Raw genomic sequence first — 18,875 nt, forward strand, 5'->3', positions numbered from 1 at the left:
GAGAAACGTGACCCTACATTGGCAGCAGCGGTGTCTTTTGACACCTTAGCCAGTTGCTTCATATACAACTCCTTCAGCAGAGATTTCAGACTTCAAAAATGCACATGTAGCCTTCCTGAGTCACCTGGCTACCAGACAGCTTTCTAGTTTGTCTAAAACAGGCATTCCAGTATTAATAACTTCCAGTGTTTAATAAATTGTTAACTCCCCCCAAGGACAGGGCTGAAGGTTTAGGATGAAGAAGCCACATTCAGCCGGAGAAGCTGATGGCAGGCCAGTGGGAAAATTCATTGGGGTGAATTGCTTCTTTTTACGGTTCAGGGGAGATGGAATTTCCTTTAGCAACTTGGAGCATCTTGTCCCCTTTTTGAGGGAGGGTTTTATTCACAATTGAGGCTGCTGCTATTTTATTTTATTTTATTTGTATTTGATAATTATTTTTTATAAAAATCTATGGAAATAAATAATCTACCTATCCTCGTGTCTTTCCCCATTTTGCTGCCTGTGACTTGAAAGCGAAAGTATTGTCTGCAAAGAAAGGCAAGATCAGCCCGACAAAATGGACAGCGACATCGCTTGAGCAGATTTAACCAAGGAAATAAACACAAACCTGCAAGTTTCCGTTTGCCATTGACTCACCTGTTATAATGTAATGCCGATTTTCATTTACTGAAGTAAGCCAGTTCTTTTGCTATGTTCACCGGAAGAAAACCGGAACGGTGCAAGGTCAGGAAAAGGCAGGATGCTGACAGGTGGGAAGAGATTTCAGCTCTGGATCAGGAGAAAAGTCTCTCTCTCTCTCTCTCTCTCTCTCTCTCTCTCTCTCTCACATACATACACACACACACACACACACACACACACACAAACGTTCTGATACATCTAATTGTATCCTACATGCACATGTGGAAAGCAGGGGTCCTCAATGGATGAGAACTATATCCTGGTCTCTGTGTGACCCTCACCCCATTTGCCTCAAAACCCTTTTTCTTTCTGTTATTTTAAGCTTTCCTAGAAAATGCTCCTACAAAAGCTGGTTTTTTTTTTTTTTTGAGATTTTCCAAGAGGGTTTTATTTGGGGGGGGGGGGCAGGATAGATGAAGCACGCCTCTCCTTGCCATGCAAACCCTCCCAAACACCTTTTCAAGCAACAAGAAGGAAAACTTCCTGGAGCTGTCGTTTCTGGACTTCCCTTAAGTGGAGTGTCATTTTCTCAAAAACAATAATGTATCATTTCCTCTGGCTCCCAAATTGAATCCGGAGGCAAACAAAGATTTAATCCCATGCTCCCTGGGATGAAATGACAGCACAGGGTTTGTAGTTTGGTCTGTCTCCTGATTCAATTTGGGAGGCAGGGAAAATGATAAATCCATTTCTGCTGTGCTCTTCTGCAGCATAAAGGTGGTGTTACTTGGGAGAAGCTGGCTAAGGAGAGCTGGCTATCAGCCAGGGCCAAACTCCATTTCAAACCAGACCTGGATTTCAAGGGGTCTGAGTCCCACTCAAAATGGGTTGAGGGACACTTTTGAATGGGAGGATTTTGCATTTAAAACTCCTCAGACTGAAAATACACCCCCATTACTAGCTTCGACAAAAATGTGCAGGGTTTTCTTGGCAAACTAATAAAATGAGGAAATTAAGTTTGAAAGCAAAGGAAGTATAGCCTAAACATTTCATCCAACACCAAAAAAGGGGGGGAAAGAGATGTCAGTTGGTTTGAAAATATAAAGAGACACTGCAATTTCCTAACCCCACAAATTACTAACAGCGCCATTTAATATTCAGTTAGATGGTAATCTGGATTTTACAGAGTGTTACAATTATTACTTTGAAACGTTTTTAAAAAGAATAACAATAATAATACTGACTTTCCTGACATCGCCGCCAGCCCCAGCCACCACCGATCTACAGTAGCAAAACTTTGCTTCATATTTTTAAGAGAACACCAAGAAATGAGAATTGTAGTAAATAAGACATTTGAGGGGGGAAATCAACTGACCCAATCATATCGATAAGCAAAATAATCTCACAACAAGCAAAAGGTAACCATGCAAATACAGCAATACAAGATCTTGAAGAAATAATAGTAAAGGGGCGGGGGAACCACTTCAGTTGTATCTTTCCATAATAAATGAGAAGTCAGATTGCGGACAGGTGCATTTCTTCTTTCTTTTCTTTTTTTTTTAAAAAAGAACCAATATCCCTGTATGAATTCCACGGTGCAAGCTCAATGGCCCAACCCATGTGTTTGCAAACAAACCCTGTATAGCAGAAACCATATCCAAGATTGTGGAACTCCTGTTTGCCAGTTTTACATGGGTGGTTTAAAACAAAGGCCTGATCCTGACCTCCCCCAGCCATATAATGGGGCAGGGGGTGGGGAATTTAAGGGCAGAGAAGTGCAGAAGCAGAAGAGTGTGTGTGTGTGTGTGTGTGTTTGGCGGTGGAACTGCATGCTGGTCTGTGGAAAGGAAGCAGGAGTTGTGACCTGACTTAGGGGGAGTAAGATGCGGTGAGGATTAGAGATGTAGCTGAAGATGCAGAACTTGCCTTGGAAAAGGCTACAACCCTGGTTCAGGCGTCCCTTTTTCATGTGCTGTTCTTAAACCTTAGGACCGTAAGCTACGGTAAGTCTGCCTTGGGCAACTGGCAGAATAAAGCACTGCAATTTAAAACGAATGGCAGAATCTGGTGTCAAAGATGCCCCCAAATGCTAACAGTGAGCTCGCTCTTTTGATTTACATTAACAGGAAGTTTCCAATAATTATCCCATGTTAGCATTCTTGGGCCTACTTTTGAGTGGCAATGGGCATGGGATATTGGGTCCCATTGTGGTCCCACAATGCTATAATGTCAGTTTTTCGTTCCAAACCTATAAAAATCCAGTGAACAATACCTGCAAAATTAGTAACAAAAAACACAAGACTGTAAGGGAACTATTTCAGCAATTCAGAGAGGGAACCTGCATCGTTCAAGGTGGAAGTTCAGAATTCTGCAACAAGGAACTCCCAAACTACTTCAAGCAAAAATTTGTCCCTAATTTTGGGATTAGGACTTGAGCATTAGATGAGCCCTGGGAAAATAAAGTGGTGGGTGGGGGCAAGAGAAAGAGACTATGAGAGACTAAGCATGGCTGTGCATGGAAACGATTTGAGAAATTAGAGGCATCTCGTTTAGTCAATTAATTTGTGAATTTATATAGAAGGTGTCCCAATCAATTTGGCAGCAGTTTTTCAAACCTGTTCATTATTTTTAGTACAAGTAGCTACAAAAATTGTGGCAGCACCATCATCTTAGAACAGACGTTCCTTCTTTCCCAAATGGTAGAGAATTCATCTTCTAAGGTGGTGCCTGGCTGCAAAATGGGTGTGCATCATCTAAGAATAAACACATATTTTCCCTTCTGGAATATTTCAATTAAAATACACAGTGCCTTGACCTAGGTCTGCCATCTTAACCTCATCCACCTGGGTGTAAGCCCCACTGAATTCAATAGGGCTTACTTCTAAGTAGACATAGCATTGCGCTGTAGGGCTTCTTCTAGTGAGTAACAGCTCTGCTAGATATTCTCCCATCAGGGGCAAGGAGAAGCAGCTGCTTGCCCTTCTCAGAGCACTCAACAAGGGACAGACTCTGACTCTGTCACTGTGTCATTACCAGTGAATTTGTCATGTTACAACCAAATTCCTGCTGAGCTAAAGTCCCTTTCTTCCATGCAACTTCTTGTCTATATTTTTAATTTATACCATTGAGAAATATGATGGACTCAGAAAGACTATTATGTACCATTTTCTATTATCTAACAGATAATAGGCAGGCTACAGTCTATACTTGAACAGACTACAGGCAACTTGACTGAGGGTGTTGTTGTTTAGTCGTTTAGTCGTGTCCGACTCTTCGTGACCCCATGGACCAGACCACGCCAGGCACTCCTGTCTTCCACTGCCTCCTGCAGTTTGGTCAAACTCATGCTGGTAGCTTTGAGAACACTATCCAACCATCTCGTCCTCTGTCGTCCCCTTCTCCTTGTGCCCTCAATCTTTCCCAACATCGGGGTCTTTTCCAGGGAGTCTTCTCTTCTCATGAGGTGGCCAAAGTATTGGAGCCTCAGCTTCAGGATCTGTCCTTCCAGTGAGCACTCAGGGCTGATTTCCTTAAGAATGGAGAGGTATGATCTTCATGCAGTCCATGGGACTCTCAAGAGTCTCCTCCAGCACCATAATTCAAAATTGACTGAGGGTACTCAGGTTAAATTCAAGAGGGCAGTGACTATATGCTTCTTCATCACATCTTGGTGAGACAAAAGAAGGAACAAAGGGACCACTTATGAGGCCATCTCTAGGGATGGCACTCTGCTGGAGATATCTGGCAGCTAGCACCATACCATGCCTTGAATGTGAGGAAGGCACCTTAACATTTTCCTCTCTTGGCAGTCACCCTTTGTATACAACAACTTGTAAAAATAGCAGCCTCTTGTCTCTTGGAAGGAACATCTCTACCTGCTACATCTAGCACTACGTTTAGATATTGGTAGTACTGAGTAGGATCTGGGCAGCTCTACTCACTCTACACACAGAAGATGGTTCCATTTGTAGTTATTAGCTACGATAGGAAAAAAGGAAAATCCAAATTTAGAGCAAGCGTAATCCTGAAACAACAGTTGCTGGGAAACAAACAATGGGGAGCTGTCCCGAAGATTTGGCTGGCAACTGCTGAAAACAGGATGCAGGACAGGATCCTGCACATTTGGGGAGGGGGAGGGGCAGTGGTGGTACCACACCAACCCAGAGCTTCCCTCACCTTGGTGGCATTGAGATGGACCCTTTTACAGGCATGGCCTGCCCTGTTTTGCCACTTGAGGTGCTTCCCTGCCCTGACTCACTGGTCCTTGCACACTGAAAGCTAAGCTGGATATCTGGAAGCAGGCAACAGTCTCCCAACAATTTTTTTGGTTTAAAGTAAAAAGCTTCTGCCAAAGACTGCAATTGTGAAAGGTGCTTCCTCCTTCCTCCTCCAGCTGTTTTTCTGTCCAAAACTACTCCCTAGCTGTTTCTGCCACCTGTAGGGAAAAGATACAGGTGCAGTAACAAGAAACACTCCCCCCCCTTCAAAGTTTGACTTTGAATGGATCCAAGAACTAACTTGCTTGACTCTGGCGTGAAATCTGAAATGACACCCGCAGCACCAGGCAACCATTGTTGCCTGGTACGTTGGTGATACCTAATTCCAATAAACTACCTGCTGCCAAAATACCTGAAAAAGAATCATTAGCTTCTGACTTGTTGAGCGGGAGCGGGGGGAGGGGGGGCAGATGCTAAAGTTGTGCCATGAGACCTCCACATGTGCTCCCACTCAAAGATCAGAAGTGTTTGGGGCAGCTTTGCCTCCTTCAACAGCTTATGTCAGCTGGGCTCATCTCATTATTCATGTCACCAGCAGCAAATTAAAGCCAATATGAGCCCTTCCCAATTTTATTGGTTCTAGTCATTTTATTATTACATGGGTTTAGAATTCAAATCTCTCCTGCCCATAACTTCCCTGAGAAGTTCCTCTCTGGCTCCAGGATGCTGGCCAAATTTGTGCACACCTCTAAGCCATTGAGGAATCCTGGGACAAGCCAGCTTTGAGGGCACTTGAGTGCTCAGCAGAGGCACTAGGCAGCCTGGGCACTAAGTAAGTCTCAGGGCTCCTGGCACCTGGGATATTTGCTTAGCAACAGCCACAATCCCCACCCTCCAGAGCAGGCTGAAGACAACCAAGGGGAGGAGAGAGAGTAGACAGCAGACAAAACTCTTCAGCAAATCAATTCTTCACCACTCAGCAATGTCACAGTTACACCAAGACATATACTTCCCCACTGAGTACTCGGCATCTGCTGGGAAACTACACATCCCTGGGTTCTTGGTACCTACAATGCTGTATGTCCAGAATCTCATCTCCATCTGCATTGGCTGTGCACACAAGGACTTAAGAGAGACGGGTGGGAAGAGGCTTCCCTGAACAAATGAAGACCCTCCCTCTTCATAGCCCCCTGTGACCCTCACCCCATCTTGATACACTGATCACTGCAAGCCCTTCCTTGTCTCACAGTTCACTATATAGTCACAGCACCTGCTGACATAGGCTGGATGGCAGTGTCGTGGGACAAATCATTTTAAGCTCTGCTTCCAAGTTTCTATCTCATAAGTCAAGTATAGAATTAAAGAATCACAGAACTATAGAGTTGGAAGAGACCCTGAGGATCATCTAGTCCAACCCCCTGCAAAGCAGGAATATGCAGCTGTCTTATACGGGGATTGAACTTCCAACCTTGGCATTATCAGCACCATGCTCTAACCAACTGAGCTATCCAGGGTTTTTTAAAAAACCAAATAAACGAAATATACTTGCATAATTTATTCTACTTTCATTTCCTGGTGGTAGAATCCAGTTTCGTTATATGCTGTAGTCTCTGATCCTGGTCTTGTCCCCAGCATATTAAGCTAAGGAAGCTTCTGTGCTATATTGCGGATCCTGCCACTCTGCAGTGTCTGAGCTGATCCGGATGAAACCCAACGAAGTACATTCAAGTCACAGGCCATAAAGGCAGCCATGGGGGCCACAGATAGAGAAACTCTAGCTACATCCTAGAAAAAGTTCTCTACAGCGGCATGGATAAGAGGAGGCTCCTGCTTTAATGGAGACATGGCAGAGAGCAGCTGAAACCATAAGAAGGCACAAACCTTTCTCTGTAAAAGTTAGGCTATTAATCCATCTCATTCCAAGCATTTTATACCTTCCTTTGAACCTGTCTCCATTTTTTCTTCCTCCATTTTTCAGTCCCAAAAAGTGATTCCCCTCTTTTCTTGGCCTTGGCTGTTTGGTTGAAATTATACTGGGTGTGGGAAGAGAGCAGGCTGCCACTTTTGTACCCCAGTGTGAAGGAGGATTTCTCTCCCCAAAACACCCCCCCCTTTGTCTCCCCACACCACTCCGAGGAACCTCTTGGCAAACTTAGCAGAGCAATCCCCCACCCCCACCCAAAATACCACACACCACCCACTGGGTCCCACACAGCTTGAAAATGTCAGAAGTTTGTTGACCATGTCAAGCCAGGCTAACCAATGCAGTGAGTGAGTTCTCCTCTCCTTGGCTAAACATTGTCCTAGAGATCTATCTGATGCCCTGAAGATCCATGTACAAAACCCACCCATCCTGCACCTCCAAACTCCCTGTCTTCCTCCCGACTCTGAGGAAGTCCTTTGTCTTCTTTCCTTGATTCCTCTCAGTTGTCTCTGTCCCCGTAGTCATTGTAGAGGACACTCAACATCTGCTCCTCGCAGGTTTTCTTGAGGTCCCGACTCAGCTCCATCCAGCTGAATCCGTATGGCTTGATCTCACTGTAACGGCAGGCAAGGAATTTGAGCGACATGCGCTGAAGACCAATCTTGGGCTCCTGCAAGAGGCCATGGCACCAGGTGCTGAGGTCCCCAAGCTGGGAGAGAATGAGACCGGCTTTTCTAGAGAGGACAGAAAGAGACAAGGGAAGGGAAGTAGAACTGGGCCTAAGCAGCAACACAGGGAGCAATCCTATACTGAATCAATCCACCATCTACACCAGCGGTGGGGGACTTTCTCAGATGCTTATCAAGATTAGCCTTAGTGGTCAAGTTTGGACAAGTGGGCATGGTCAAACAACTGTCGATCACCTGGTGTCATTAGGTCACATGATTGACAGGTGGGTTGTCCTGCTCACTTGTCAAAATGCTTTGTGGGTTTCCCAAGCTCCTGCTGCCAATTGTGGCATGTGAAACACAAGAGCAGTCAAGTACAACATTCCTAGAGTGAACATGTTTATACATGGGGAGGAATGTTTGTCCAGCCAGCAGGTAAACTTCCTGTTTCCTTCTGGACTGGGACAGACTTCCTCTGCATGTGACTAGAGGTGGGTGTGGCCTCACCTGTGCAGGTAACGACAAAAGCACAGGGCAGGGCAGCCATCTCTCTCTCTTTGACTACATGCATCGAAGAAGAAACATCTGCTTAGCCAAAGATGCTCTCTTGGCCTCCAGCCAAGAGATGACATAGGGACTGTCTCCTTATGAGATAGCTTCCAGGTGTATGTTACTTTTCTAAGCTAAGTCTGCCTTCTGGGATCCAATTGTGAACAGAATGTGAGTAAACTCTTTTTATACTTTTATAGAAGACTATGTCCTGTCTTATCTTTTATGCGGGAATAAGGGGAAAATACCAGAACAATTATTATAGAGGCTTTAGCGAGCCTGAGCAAATGCATCCGCTGCAAGTTTAAAAAGGGGAATGTTACTCTGCTAAACTGTGAACTTGTTAACACAAGTTGGAAAGGCTATAATCAGACAATATATCCTCTCCTGCATCCCTGAACATCCCCACACTAATGAGGGGAGCCAGAAAAAAAGCCTGCATTTTAACATTCAGATTTCTTTCTCTTGCATCTCACAGTAGTGGCAGGGAGGTGGGGGGGGGGACACAGGAGGAACCGAGAATTGACCCCTGAACCATGCTGGTAGTGCAAAGCCCACCTCACACTCCCCCTTTCAACACGTGACATTGGAGGTTGAAATGGGGAATGTGGGAAAGGGCTTTGTGATTCTTCCTGCACTCTTCCTTTGCATGCCCCTATTGCCCATAAACCGCTGGGTGGTTGGGAACTGGCCTTGCTGCAGTAACCAACCAACTGGGAGCCACTTTCAGCTTCCAGTTGTTCAATCTGAAAGGCCACTTCACACCAAACGCCATGTATGATGTCAGGGGAGGGACGGTGGTTGTGGCTTGCTCAAAATGGCAGCCACTCTCCAGAGTTTAAGGCGGTTTCTCCTCCAGTCCTTATCTGGAAACGCCAGGGGTTGCATCTGAGCCTTCTGCATGCGAAGCTTTACCACTGAGCTATGGCTCTTCCCCAGAGAGATGGCAGAACAGAAATTGTAGTGAGAAAGAGGAGACATCAGCCACGCTGGAACTTAGATCACAGCCGGGTGTGTGTGGGGACCACCTTTACCTAGATTTCTCATGAAAGCCTTCACACGAGGAGATTTTATTTGCATTACCCTCCTTGGGCAGCTTGTCCTAAAGCCCAAGAAGTGAGGCCTTTGCACCAAGTCATTAATTTAGCATCCTCTGTTTGCTGGATCGTAACATTTGTTTGTATTTGGGATACATGTTCAGGGACAGTTCTCTGTTTCAAGATTAAAACATGGCAAAACCCTCCTGCTGACTTTCTTATAGAACATATGTTGCTATGCAGTGCTTTTTTTCTTTAAAAAATGTTTAGGGGTACTCTCATTTTGACTCAAGAAAATCACCATTTTATAGTTCAATTCAGGGAAAAATAAATACAGTAAATGGACCAAAGTACAAAGATTCACAAAATATTTAGGGGTATGCGTACCCCTGTGTCCCCCACCCCCAGAAAAAAGCACTGTTGCTATGGCTCAAGACAGATGTTCTGGGGAAAATACATTTCTGGGGAAAATGTTCTGGGGAAAATGACAGTGGCATTGTACGGGGTTGGGTTGGGGGGAGGTGGCAACTATTATTATTCAGCATCTTCCCCAAAGACGTTTGAGACCCCATTTCCAAAGTCTGATGTGTTGCTGGCTCAGTTGAACCATGGCTGAACTTTTAAATGGGGGGGGGGAGGTGGAGAAATTAAGAAGCCCTTGAACCAGCCCCTAATTAAAGCTGTGCTTCTGTCCCCCTCCTGGAGGTCAGTGAAAGGTGCAATGGAGTCAGCAGGAACCTTTGCTCAGTCCCAGTTCACATGTGTGCCACATTGACCTCTAAAACAGGCCGTGGAGGTCAGCATGCAGGTGAACCGAGTTTAACTGTCACTATGATTGTTGTATGAGTTACTGAGAGAAAGCGCATGGAACAATTTCAACTGCTTGAAATACTTTGAATTTAGTAATATGGTGGCACGGTTGGAATGGGACCCGCTCCAGATGTTGTTTGACTACAGCACCCATCACCCCTGACCATTGGCCCTGCTGGCTGGGGCTGATGGGAGCACAACATCTGGAGAGCCACACGTTCCCCATCCCTGGATTAGAACTTCATCAGCTGAGCTCTCCAGGATATCAGAACCAGTGTGGCATAGTGGTCTGATTGCATCACTTGGGCCAGCAAAGCTCATTGGAAGGGCTTTGGACAGCAACTGTCTTTTAGTTTAATGTACCATGCAGGGTTGTTGCAAGAGCAAAATGGCAGAAGGCTTCATGGCTACCACCCTGAGCTCCTGAGAGAAAGACTGGGGACACAAGATGTAAGTGGGTTCAGGCTAGACTGTACTCTCCAAGATTCCTCTTTGACAGACTGCCACTAACCTCTCACTGTCATATAAGCCAGATGTTTGGCTTAAGTGTCAGCGTGGCAAAGCCTGCAGCCTTTCAGCTTCCAGATGTCAGAGTTACCAACATCCCAGCTTTTTGTTGGGCGCTTGTTCTTTGTCATGGCAACTGCTGTTGCTAGGAAATAACTTGAAAGCCAAGTGGTTGCTGAAGAAGTGCTCAAGGATGGCAAAGCATAAGAAGCCATGAAGAGTCTTCCCCCCCCAGAGTCTTTCTCGGGCCAAACCACGTGAGATGATGGGGAACAGGGATTGCTTTACATTTTGGCAAAAAAAAAAGAAAAGAAAGTCTCTAATCTGGACTGAGTCTACAGTGGAGCTCACCCCACCCAACAACATTTTCTCAGTGAAACTCATCCTCTGAAGCTGCAACACATAGATTTTCCCTAATGGAGTAAACAGCATGTTAGAAAGGGATTTTCATTAGGAAAACAGTATTTGTGGAGTGAGGGGAGGGGCCAAACATGTATCATGAAGTGCCAAGGGACTTGAACCTATACGGCCTAGGACCCTCATACCTACGGGACCGCCTCTCCTGGTATGCCCCACAGAGGAACCTACGGTCTGCAAATAAAAACATCCTGAAGGTCCCAGGCCACAGAGAGGTTAGGCTGGCCTCAACAAGAGTCAGGACTTTCTCGGCTGTGGCTCCAATCTGGTGGAACGCTCTGTCACAAGAGACTAGGGCCCTGCGGGACCTGACGTCTTTCCGCAGGGCCTGCAAGACAGAGTTGTTCCACCAGGCCTTTGGTTAGGGTGCAGCCTGACTCCCTCCTCTGGCAACCTGCACAGAATCTCGTGTAACGGTTCCCTTCAATTTGATTTTAATTAATTTTTATAATTGAAATGTTTTTAGAATGTTGGATTATTTGATTGTTTGATTATTTGATTGTTGTTAGCTGCCCTGAGCCCGGCTTCGGCTGGGGAGGGCGGGATATAAATAAAATTTATTATTATTATTATTATTATTATTATTATTATTATTATTAGTGAGACTATGGTTGCTTTTGGCAAAAAACTAAAAACCAGACTTGAAACAACAACTAGTGAACTCCAGCTACAGATCTTTGTCTCCTTATTGAGTTTGACTCCAAGAGAGTTAAAGGGGGAGTTCGGCTTCACTTCCTGCAATGTATACCCCCATTTCTTTGATTCCACTATTGCTCAGAATCATGCAGGCTGTGCAGATTTTTGAAACAATACAAACACTTGCCAAATGTGTCTGACCAAGGGCAAAAACAGGATGAGGATAAATACTACAAGGAGCTGCGGTGCCTCTTCCAAAGTGCTTCCAGGGTGAAAAGGCCCTATTACATCGTCCCCTCCAGCCCTCAAAGCAGGAGGGACACTGTTGGTATGCAAGATCACAAGTGCATTGAGGACAAAATGTTGAAACAGAGCAGCCGGTCTCTTAGTTAAGGTGGAATCTGCAAGTCGCTTGCCCTGTCAGTCACAAGTGCATTTGATCTGTCTGCAGGCAGCTGATCCAAGCAGCAAGTTGGATCCCTAAGTTTTATCATCATCGTTATAATGAAATGATCTCCATTAAATGCTGCTGGGTGATAATAACTTGACACCACCTGACTCCTCTAATTTCAGAGTTTATTTTTTAAAAAGGGAATTAACTCTTACATCTCTCTTGAATCATTTTTAAAACATCCCTTACTAGTAAGTAAGAATAAAGCTCTTCCATAGCCAGGAAAATAGTAAGGTAGACACCCCCACCCCAACTCTTGCTATAGGGTAATCTGCTCTGAGGCCTATTGAAAGAGTTGGTTGGGTGTGCAAATTAATCAAGCATTCTTTATTTTTTTTCCAGCCCTCTGGCATCTAATATGTGTCACTACCCTGAACTAAAGGACAGAACAATGCTATACATGTGTGCCCCATTTATATCAGTTTAATCGTTATGGCTCCCCTCAAAGAATCCTGTGGATCCCAGTTTGGTGACAATATGGGCAACTATGTTGGAATTCTTATTTCCTCACAAAGCCATAGTTCCCAACACTCCTTGGGGAAAGGTAAAAAGGCAAAGGGACCCCTGACCATTAGGTCCAGTCGCAGACGACTCTGGGGTTGCGGCGCTCATCTCGCTTTACTGGCCGAGGGAGCCAGCGTACAGCTTCCGGGTCATGTGGCCAGCATGACTAAGCCGCTTCTGGCGAACCAGAGCAGCGCACGGAAACGCCGTTTACCTTCCCGCTGGAGTGGTACCTATTTATCTACTTGCACTTGATGTGCTTTCGAACTGCTACGGGGAAAGATAATTACTATTAAACCAGTTAAGCCATGCTGTGGCATAGACACACTCCCAGTATCTTTTCCATTTTACATGTTGTGGCTTAAAGATGTCTAGTGACAATAACTTTGGCAGATACAGTATTCTGAAACAATCGGCATGGCACAGAAGGTCTCATCTTACCGGGGGCCCAGTTCATCCTCGCATCGCCAGGTGAACTCCCCAAAGCTCTCGTAGTGCTGGTTGTAATGGTACAGGACCCGGTGAAGGCTTGGTGAGCCCAAGTCCAGCAGGGTGTTGTAGGCCGTTTGCTGCTCCTTCCCGCTAGTGTAGCCATTAAAGAGGTTGTAGATCTTGTCTGCTATTTCTGGTTTCAAACAAAAAGGGAAGGTGAAATGTTGATTGACATAGTGAAGGGTAGTTTGGAGTTTAAACAGCACCTCTTGGAACGAAGCGTTCCCCCATCACAGCTGCCCTCCTCAACGCAGCATTTTTGGGAAGGGAGAGTGCTGGGGAAATAGCCACCCTTGGTAAGCAGGGCAAAGGGGAGACAGGGATTTTGTGTTTCAATGCAACAGTGAAGATGGAACAAGGATTTCAAATATGAGCTCCCGCAGGCTCTTTACCAACAACCTAGCTTTGCAACTTGCAACACAGATGTACATACCAGATAGTATATTGTGCCTTTTCAAAGCATCATTTTTCAACCCCAAACCTTAAATTTATAGTTGCAGGAATAGGTTTTGCACACACACACACACAAAATAATTAAAAATAAAATCCCCAAGCGCTGTACGCAGAAGCTTCTTTTGCCAACGGGCAGGTCTCTGCAGCAGCACTGTTACCTTGGGCCTTCACATCGTCCACCACCGGGCAAGGAGTCTTCACGGTCACGTCACTTGACCTTGAACGTCTCCCTGTGTTATCCACACCCCAGAGAGTGAACCTGGTGACGGAACAGAAAACATCACCAGATACATGCAGCATATATGTTTGGACTGCATGAGCAATTGTGCCCTGCATCTCCATCTTAATTCAAAAGATGTCTATTCCCCTTTGCTGCCTACCACATGTGGGCTCGAGACAAGTCAGCAGCTGGTGTTGCTACTCACATGTAGGTGGTGTCAGGTTCCAGGCAGCGGATGATCAAAGAGATGGTGGCGGACAGCTTGTCAGGCACCTGCGCTGGCATGGCGCAGGGCGACTTGGCCCCAGAGATGATGTCATCCACAAAACTCAGCACCGTCTCTAGGGAAACAGGCAACCCAGCCATTATCTGATAATGCAGATGGACAAGGAGCAAGGAAGACAGAGGAGCATAGGAAATGTCCGCATGTTTTTAATAAATCATATTAATTTTTATGTTTTTAATAAATTGTATTATATGTGAGTGTGTATTAATGCTTAATTGCTTTTTAATTATTGGGGTTTTCTATGTGTTTAGCTGTTCTCATTTTTATCTGTAAGACACCTTCAGTCCCTGTCAGAGGAAAAGGGTGGTATAAAAATAAGTATATAGATAGTAATAGTCATAATGTTAATAATAATAAATTGAAGCTGGAGAGGAGTTTGGCAACCAAAGCCGTTTTACTCTGCTTCTGATTAACTGCTTTGGAAATTAATTCTTAAGGTATTTGCACCCCACCTTCCTGACCCTTCAATGTGGCTGCAACCCCCAAATAGAAGCAATCGCTTAAACAAGCAAAGCAATAAGAATCAAAGCCACCCAGCCGCAATCAGCAGAACTAAACGTAGAAAAGTAACAGAAGAGTTGGCAGCAACATTCATGGTTCATTTATGCAAGAGTGTGCCAAACAAGCACTGGTTTCTTTTACTGGCTCTGTAAGGCAGGGAGAGAAGAGGTCAGAAAAATTTCACAGGGCAGCAGATTTCACATCCTGGGTGCTACCACCAAGAAGCTCCTATCCATCACACCTTAAAGGCAGAGAGCCCAAACCTCCTGTGGTGATTGAAGAATGTAGACAGGCTCCTATGGAAGGAGGCTGCCCTTTAGATAACCCAGTCCCAAATTGCTTGAGGCTTTAAATGACACAACCAGTACCGTGAACTGAGCAAACAAACAAACCATGAGCCGTGACATTTCATCAAATATTCCACGAGAGGATGAACTTCCAAATTCATTTCAAATCTGAGGAGGGGGGCCACTAGGTGGCGCATCGGAAGATGGCTGACAATAACATCTCTCCGACCCACACGAGGTAATTTGGAGGCTATGATGGGGGTAATTAGCCTCCTTAACCCCCCCCCCAGGATTATGGGGGGGACGGCCCTTGCCTGCTGTGCCCTATACCACCCCCGAATTTGTGGGGGTGGGGGCACTAGGCACAAATCCCTCCTGTGGGACTCCGGCACTCCTGGACGCCGTCCCTGATCCGCGCCTCTAGTTTGCAAGAATCTTCAAAAGAAACAATTTGGACGAGATAAATTGCACATACTTCAAGGAAAAAGGGGGAGTAAAGACTGCTGACAGAAGAGATCTCTGATAACAAGGCAAGAACAAAATATGAGAAGATACGTCAAGATACGGTATTGCAAATGACTGAGGGGGGAGGGGGAAATAAAAACTTTCCTATCCTCTTTATGTGATTAACAAGAATCCCCTCCCCTAATGAGTTAGAACTTTAAGGACTTAAGCTGTGATTTAAGGCTGTGTGGAGATAAACTTTCGAACCAAAGCAATGTTTCAAGACGAAGCTGGAAAGTTAAGAGTTTTGGAATGACGCAGTTAAAAATGCCGTCGCCATCTTGGGAGGCATTGTTGGAGCTCTTGGGTCTGGGAGGAGAAAGAGAGAAATAGAGCTGTTTACATATCGTGGATTAACTTCTCTGTGGGACTTAAGAGCGAAAAATGCCTGATTTATGATGGAAAGAGTGATGTTATCTACGAAGGAGATATATGGAAACCATCTGGACTTAAATTGGAAGAACGGGAAATTCACACAGGATTATTATATTTGCTTATCGGCTTAAGGAGACTAACAGAAGAGATCGTAAAAGAAAAAGAGAAATTATATGAACAAGATATGATGTGGAAACACCAAGATAAGACTGGATAGAATTATGAGCTTTGTCTGGACTGATTGGGACTGATTTGGACACTAACGCAGTAATAAGAAGATGATTTGAATCCCCCTTTGGATCTTGAAGTATGGGTTCCCCCAACAAAATTTAAAAATTTGGCTTTGTAATTTGGAATTTATGTGATGTGATTTAATTTGATGTGATTGGCCAGTTAATAAAAATTATTTAAAAAAAAAAACCAAATTCATTTCAAATCTGATGGCAACGTACGGAAGTGCTGGACATTCCCCTCCTGCATTTGCCCTGAGAAATCTGGAACTTTTTATCCAATGTTTGTTTCCTTTGAGATTCTTCAGGTGCTTTACATGAGAAGAGACCTCAAACTCAAACCCAGAATTTTGCTTTAAACCGAATTTTGATGGCAACTCTAAAAGTGAGTTTTGTATAATTGTTTGCACAAAAAGACAATGTAGGAAATATCCAAATGAGTGTGATCATGAGGTAGAGCACAGAATAGGGTGACTAATATGGGGGCATCCATTTCCCTTCATAAAATGTCCTGACTCTTTGCAAATGATTGTGGCATCATCCCCAGGCGTTTTGGGGCTTCGTTTTTAAGTCAGATATAGGCTGATACTGAGGCACAATGAAACCAAAGCTTGCCATTTAAACATAAAGGGGAAGGAATCTTTATAAAGTCCTCAGAAATTATTGCAAGCCCTCCTGTTTATTCCCATCTACCCACTCTGGACCTCTTTGTGGGGACCCAGCTCTGCTGAATGTGGAGGGGGCGTTCTGGCCCATTCCTAGCTCAAACGGTTGAGAAACTGTCAGGGAACTGCCATCGGAACTAGAGGAGGAGGCGAGGCTCCACAACGATGCTGGAGAGGGGCCAAGCAGGGAGAGAGGCAGGTCTCCGGTTGGGGAAGAAAATCAGCGCAACACCAGGGATAGAGGGGGGCCAATGGGGGAAGCAGAGAGCAGGCTCCGGGACTCTTCACTGGACACCAGCGGGGAGAGCACAGGTCCTCCGCTACCCACGCCCTCCCTGCGCAGAAGACTTCCGCGCAGGGAGAGGAGGAGGAGACTGGGCGTCAAACAACTTTTATGTTGGAAAAGGTTTAAGAAACGCCCACTGACGGATTCTGCCAGCGACTGAACAGCCACGGAGTGGATGGCTGTCCAGCGAGAAATGGTTTAACTAACCAACCTAGCCCAGAGCGGCAGCAACTTACGCATAAGCAACCCCTAAAGCCATTACAGAAACGATGGAGATTCTTATGATCATGATGGTTTTTAAAACTGGATTTTGGATTTGGGTTGGAACCTGGATGACTTTAAAACAGCGTTGGGCAAATTAGTGGGTGATATTAACAGTCAATGGCTGCTAGCCATGATGTCTATGTTCTCCCTCCACTGCCAGACACAGTATGTTTCTGAAAACCAGTCACTGGACAACCCAACCGGGAGAGTATTATTGTGCTCAGGTCCCCCTCTCTGGCTGGAGACTGTGAAAGCTGCACCTGAAAGTGCCTTGGGTCTCATCCAGCAGAGCTCTTCTTATGCTCTTATGGAGAGAGCATTTTGTCATCTAAACTGGAACAAACTTATTTTGGCAGCACTGTGATTTAGTATTAGCCCTTCTTTAAGCCACAGACCTTGGGCTTGCTGATCAGAAGTTTGGCGGTTCGAATCCCCGCAACAGGGTGAGCTCCCATTGTTCAGTCCAAGCTCCTGCCAACCTAGCAGTTCAAAAGCATGTCAAAGTGCAAGTAGACAAACAGGTACCACTCTGGCGGGAAGGTAAATGGTGTTTCTGTGCGCTGCTCTGGTTTCGCCAGAAGCGGCTTAGTCATACTGGCCACATGACCCAGAAAAACTGTCTGTGGACAAACCCCGGCTCCCTCGGCCTAAGAGAGAGAGGAGGGCACAACCCCAGAGTCGTCCACGGCTGGACCTAACAGTCAGGGTACCTTTACCTTTAAGAATACGGTGTTATTTTGCATTGATATTTAATTCTTATGCACACTACCCTGGAATCCATGTTTTGGATGAAAGACACTGTTTAGAAATTTTCAAAAATAATTGTGTAAATGCATTTATAAAAGAATAAACTGCACTCACCAGTTTCCACTTTGGAATGGTCCAAGCGGTCAGTCACCTTCTCCTGGCGGATGAGGTAATCAACGATCTGTACTCCAATTGGGGGTTCCGAATGCTCCCACTCCAGAACTACCAGGGAGCTACTAGGTTCATGAACAGTGGACAACCTCAGCCTGCAGAGGGGAGAGCAAAAACAGAGGTCAGGCTATGGCTAACCCTTGGCAAGCGTTTCCTGATGGTGTCAATGGGAATGCCAACTCAAATTCAGCAAAATTCTGACAACAGAGTACCCCCCCCTTCTGCCTTCATTTCACTATACTGTATTCAACAGAGCATCTGATGATGCTTAAGCAACAATGCTCCAATAAAATGTGTTCTGCTTATTCAAGTACCTTCAAGCCCCCACAAGGCTAGGGGGGTAACATTAATGAGATGAACAGGGCACACTTTGCCACACCCTGTCTTTGGTGCACAACGCAAAGGGGGTGGGCAGAGGAGAGCCCAACTAGAGATCTTTCCGACACACACCTCACACAGAACCCAAAATGGGGACAATTAAATGGACACTCTAAATCCAGCAGGCAGATTCAGATTCCATTCCATTACGACACCTCAGCTCAACCTGCCTTCTCACGGTGAGGGCATAATGGGACAATGACCACTGCCCTGCACTCCTCCGGAGAAGGCCAAAATGAAATATAGAAACGAGCAGCATCAAACTCATTACGCTGAGTAAGCTATGAAACCTTGAACTCCCAACAGTTGTTGTTGCTGCTGTTTATTTTTACCCTGGTGGACAGTAAAAGCTTGCCTTTGCACCTGCAGCCTTCTTTGCAGGCTTACTACAATATTGATTTAATATTTACTTTTTGCATCCTGCCTTTTTCCTGCCATGAAAATTCATGACATAAACAGAGTATCCTAAAAACAGCAATAAAACATACACGTGAAATACTCTTAAGACCCAATAAAAAACAGACACCAGTAAAATGCACTTTCCTTTGGAAGCAATGGAGCAGAAAGGCGGTGCCTTCCTGCACTTTTTGATATACACTTTTTGATGTACACCCTGCTTGCTTCTGGCCTCCTAACAGCATTATGGGGACTGTCAGGAGCTGGAGGCATGGA

General features: G+C 45.2%; 1 protein-coding gene across 2 annotated transcripts in view; it reads right to left on the bottom strand.

The window, feature by feature from the left end:
- Nucleotides 1-1,758: 1,758 nt before the first annotated feature.
- ASTN1 (astrotactin 1) overlaps nt 1,759-18,875 on the bottom strand; it is a 215,908-nt gene continuing 198,791 nt past the window's right edge. For both annotated transcript variants that reach the window (XM_083621545.1, XM_083621546.1), the window contains exons 19-23: nt 17,769-17,920; nt 13,715-13,850; nt 13,448-13,548; nt 12,786-12,969; nt 1,759-7,499 (exon numbers count right to left, since the gene is read on the bottom strand). In XM_083621545.1, coding sequence (XP_083477671.1) covers nt 7,265-7,499; nt 12,786-12,969; nt 13,448-13,548; nt 13,715-13,850; nt 17,769-17,920 — 808 coding nt within the window. In that variant the 3' untranslated portion in view covers nt 1,759-7,264. The remainder of the gene's footprint in view (nt 7,500-12,785; nt 12,970-13,447; nt 13,549-13,714; nt 13,851-17,768; nt 17,921-18,875) is intronic.

This window comes from Podarcis filfolensis (assembly GCF_964270895.1).
Source record: "Podarcis filfolensis genome assembly, chromosome: 6".
Taxonomy (NCBI): Eukaryota; Metazoa; Chordata; class Lepidosauria; order Squamata; family Lacertidae; genus Podarcis; species Podarcis filfolensis.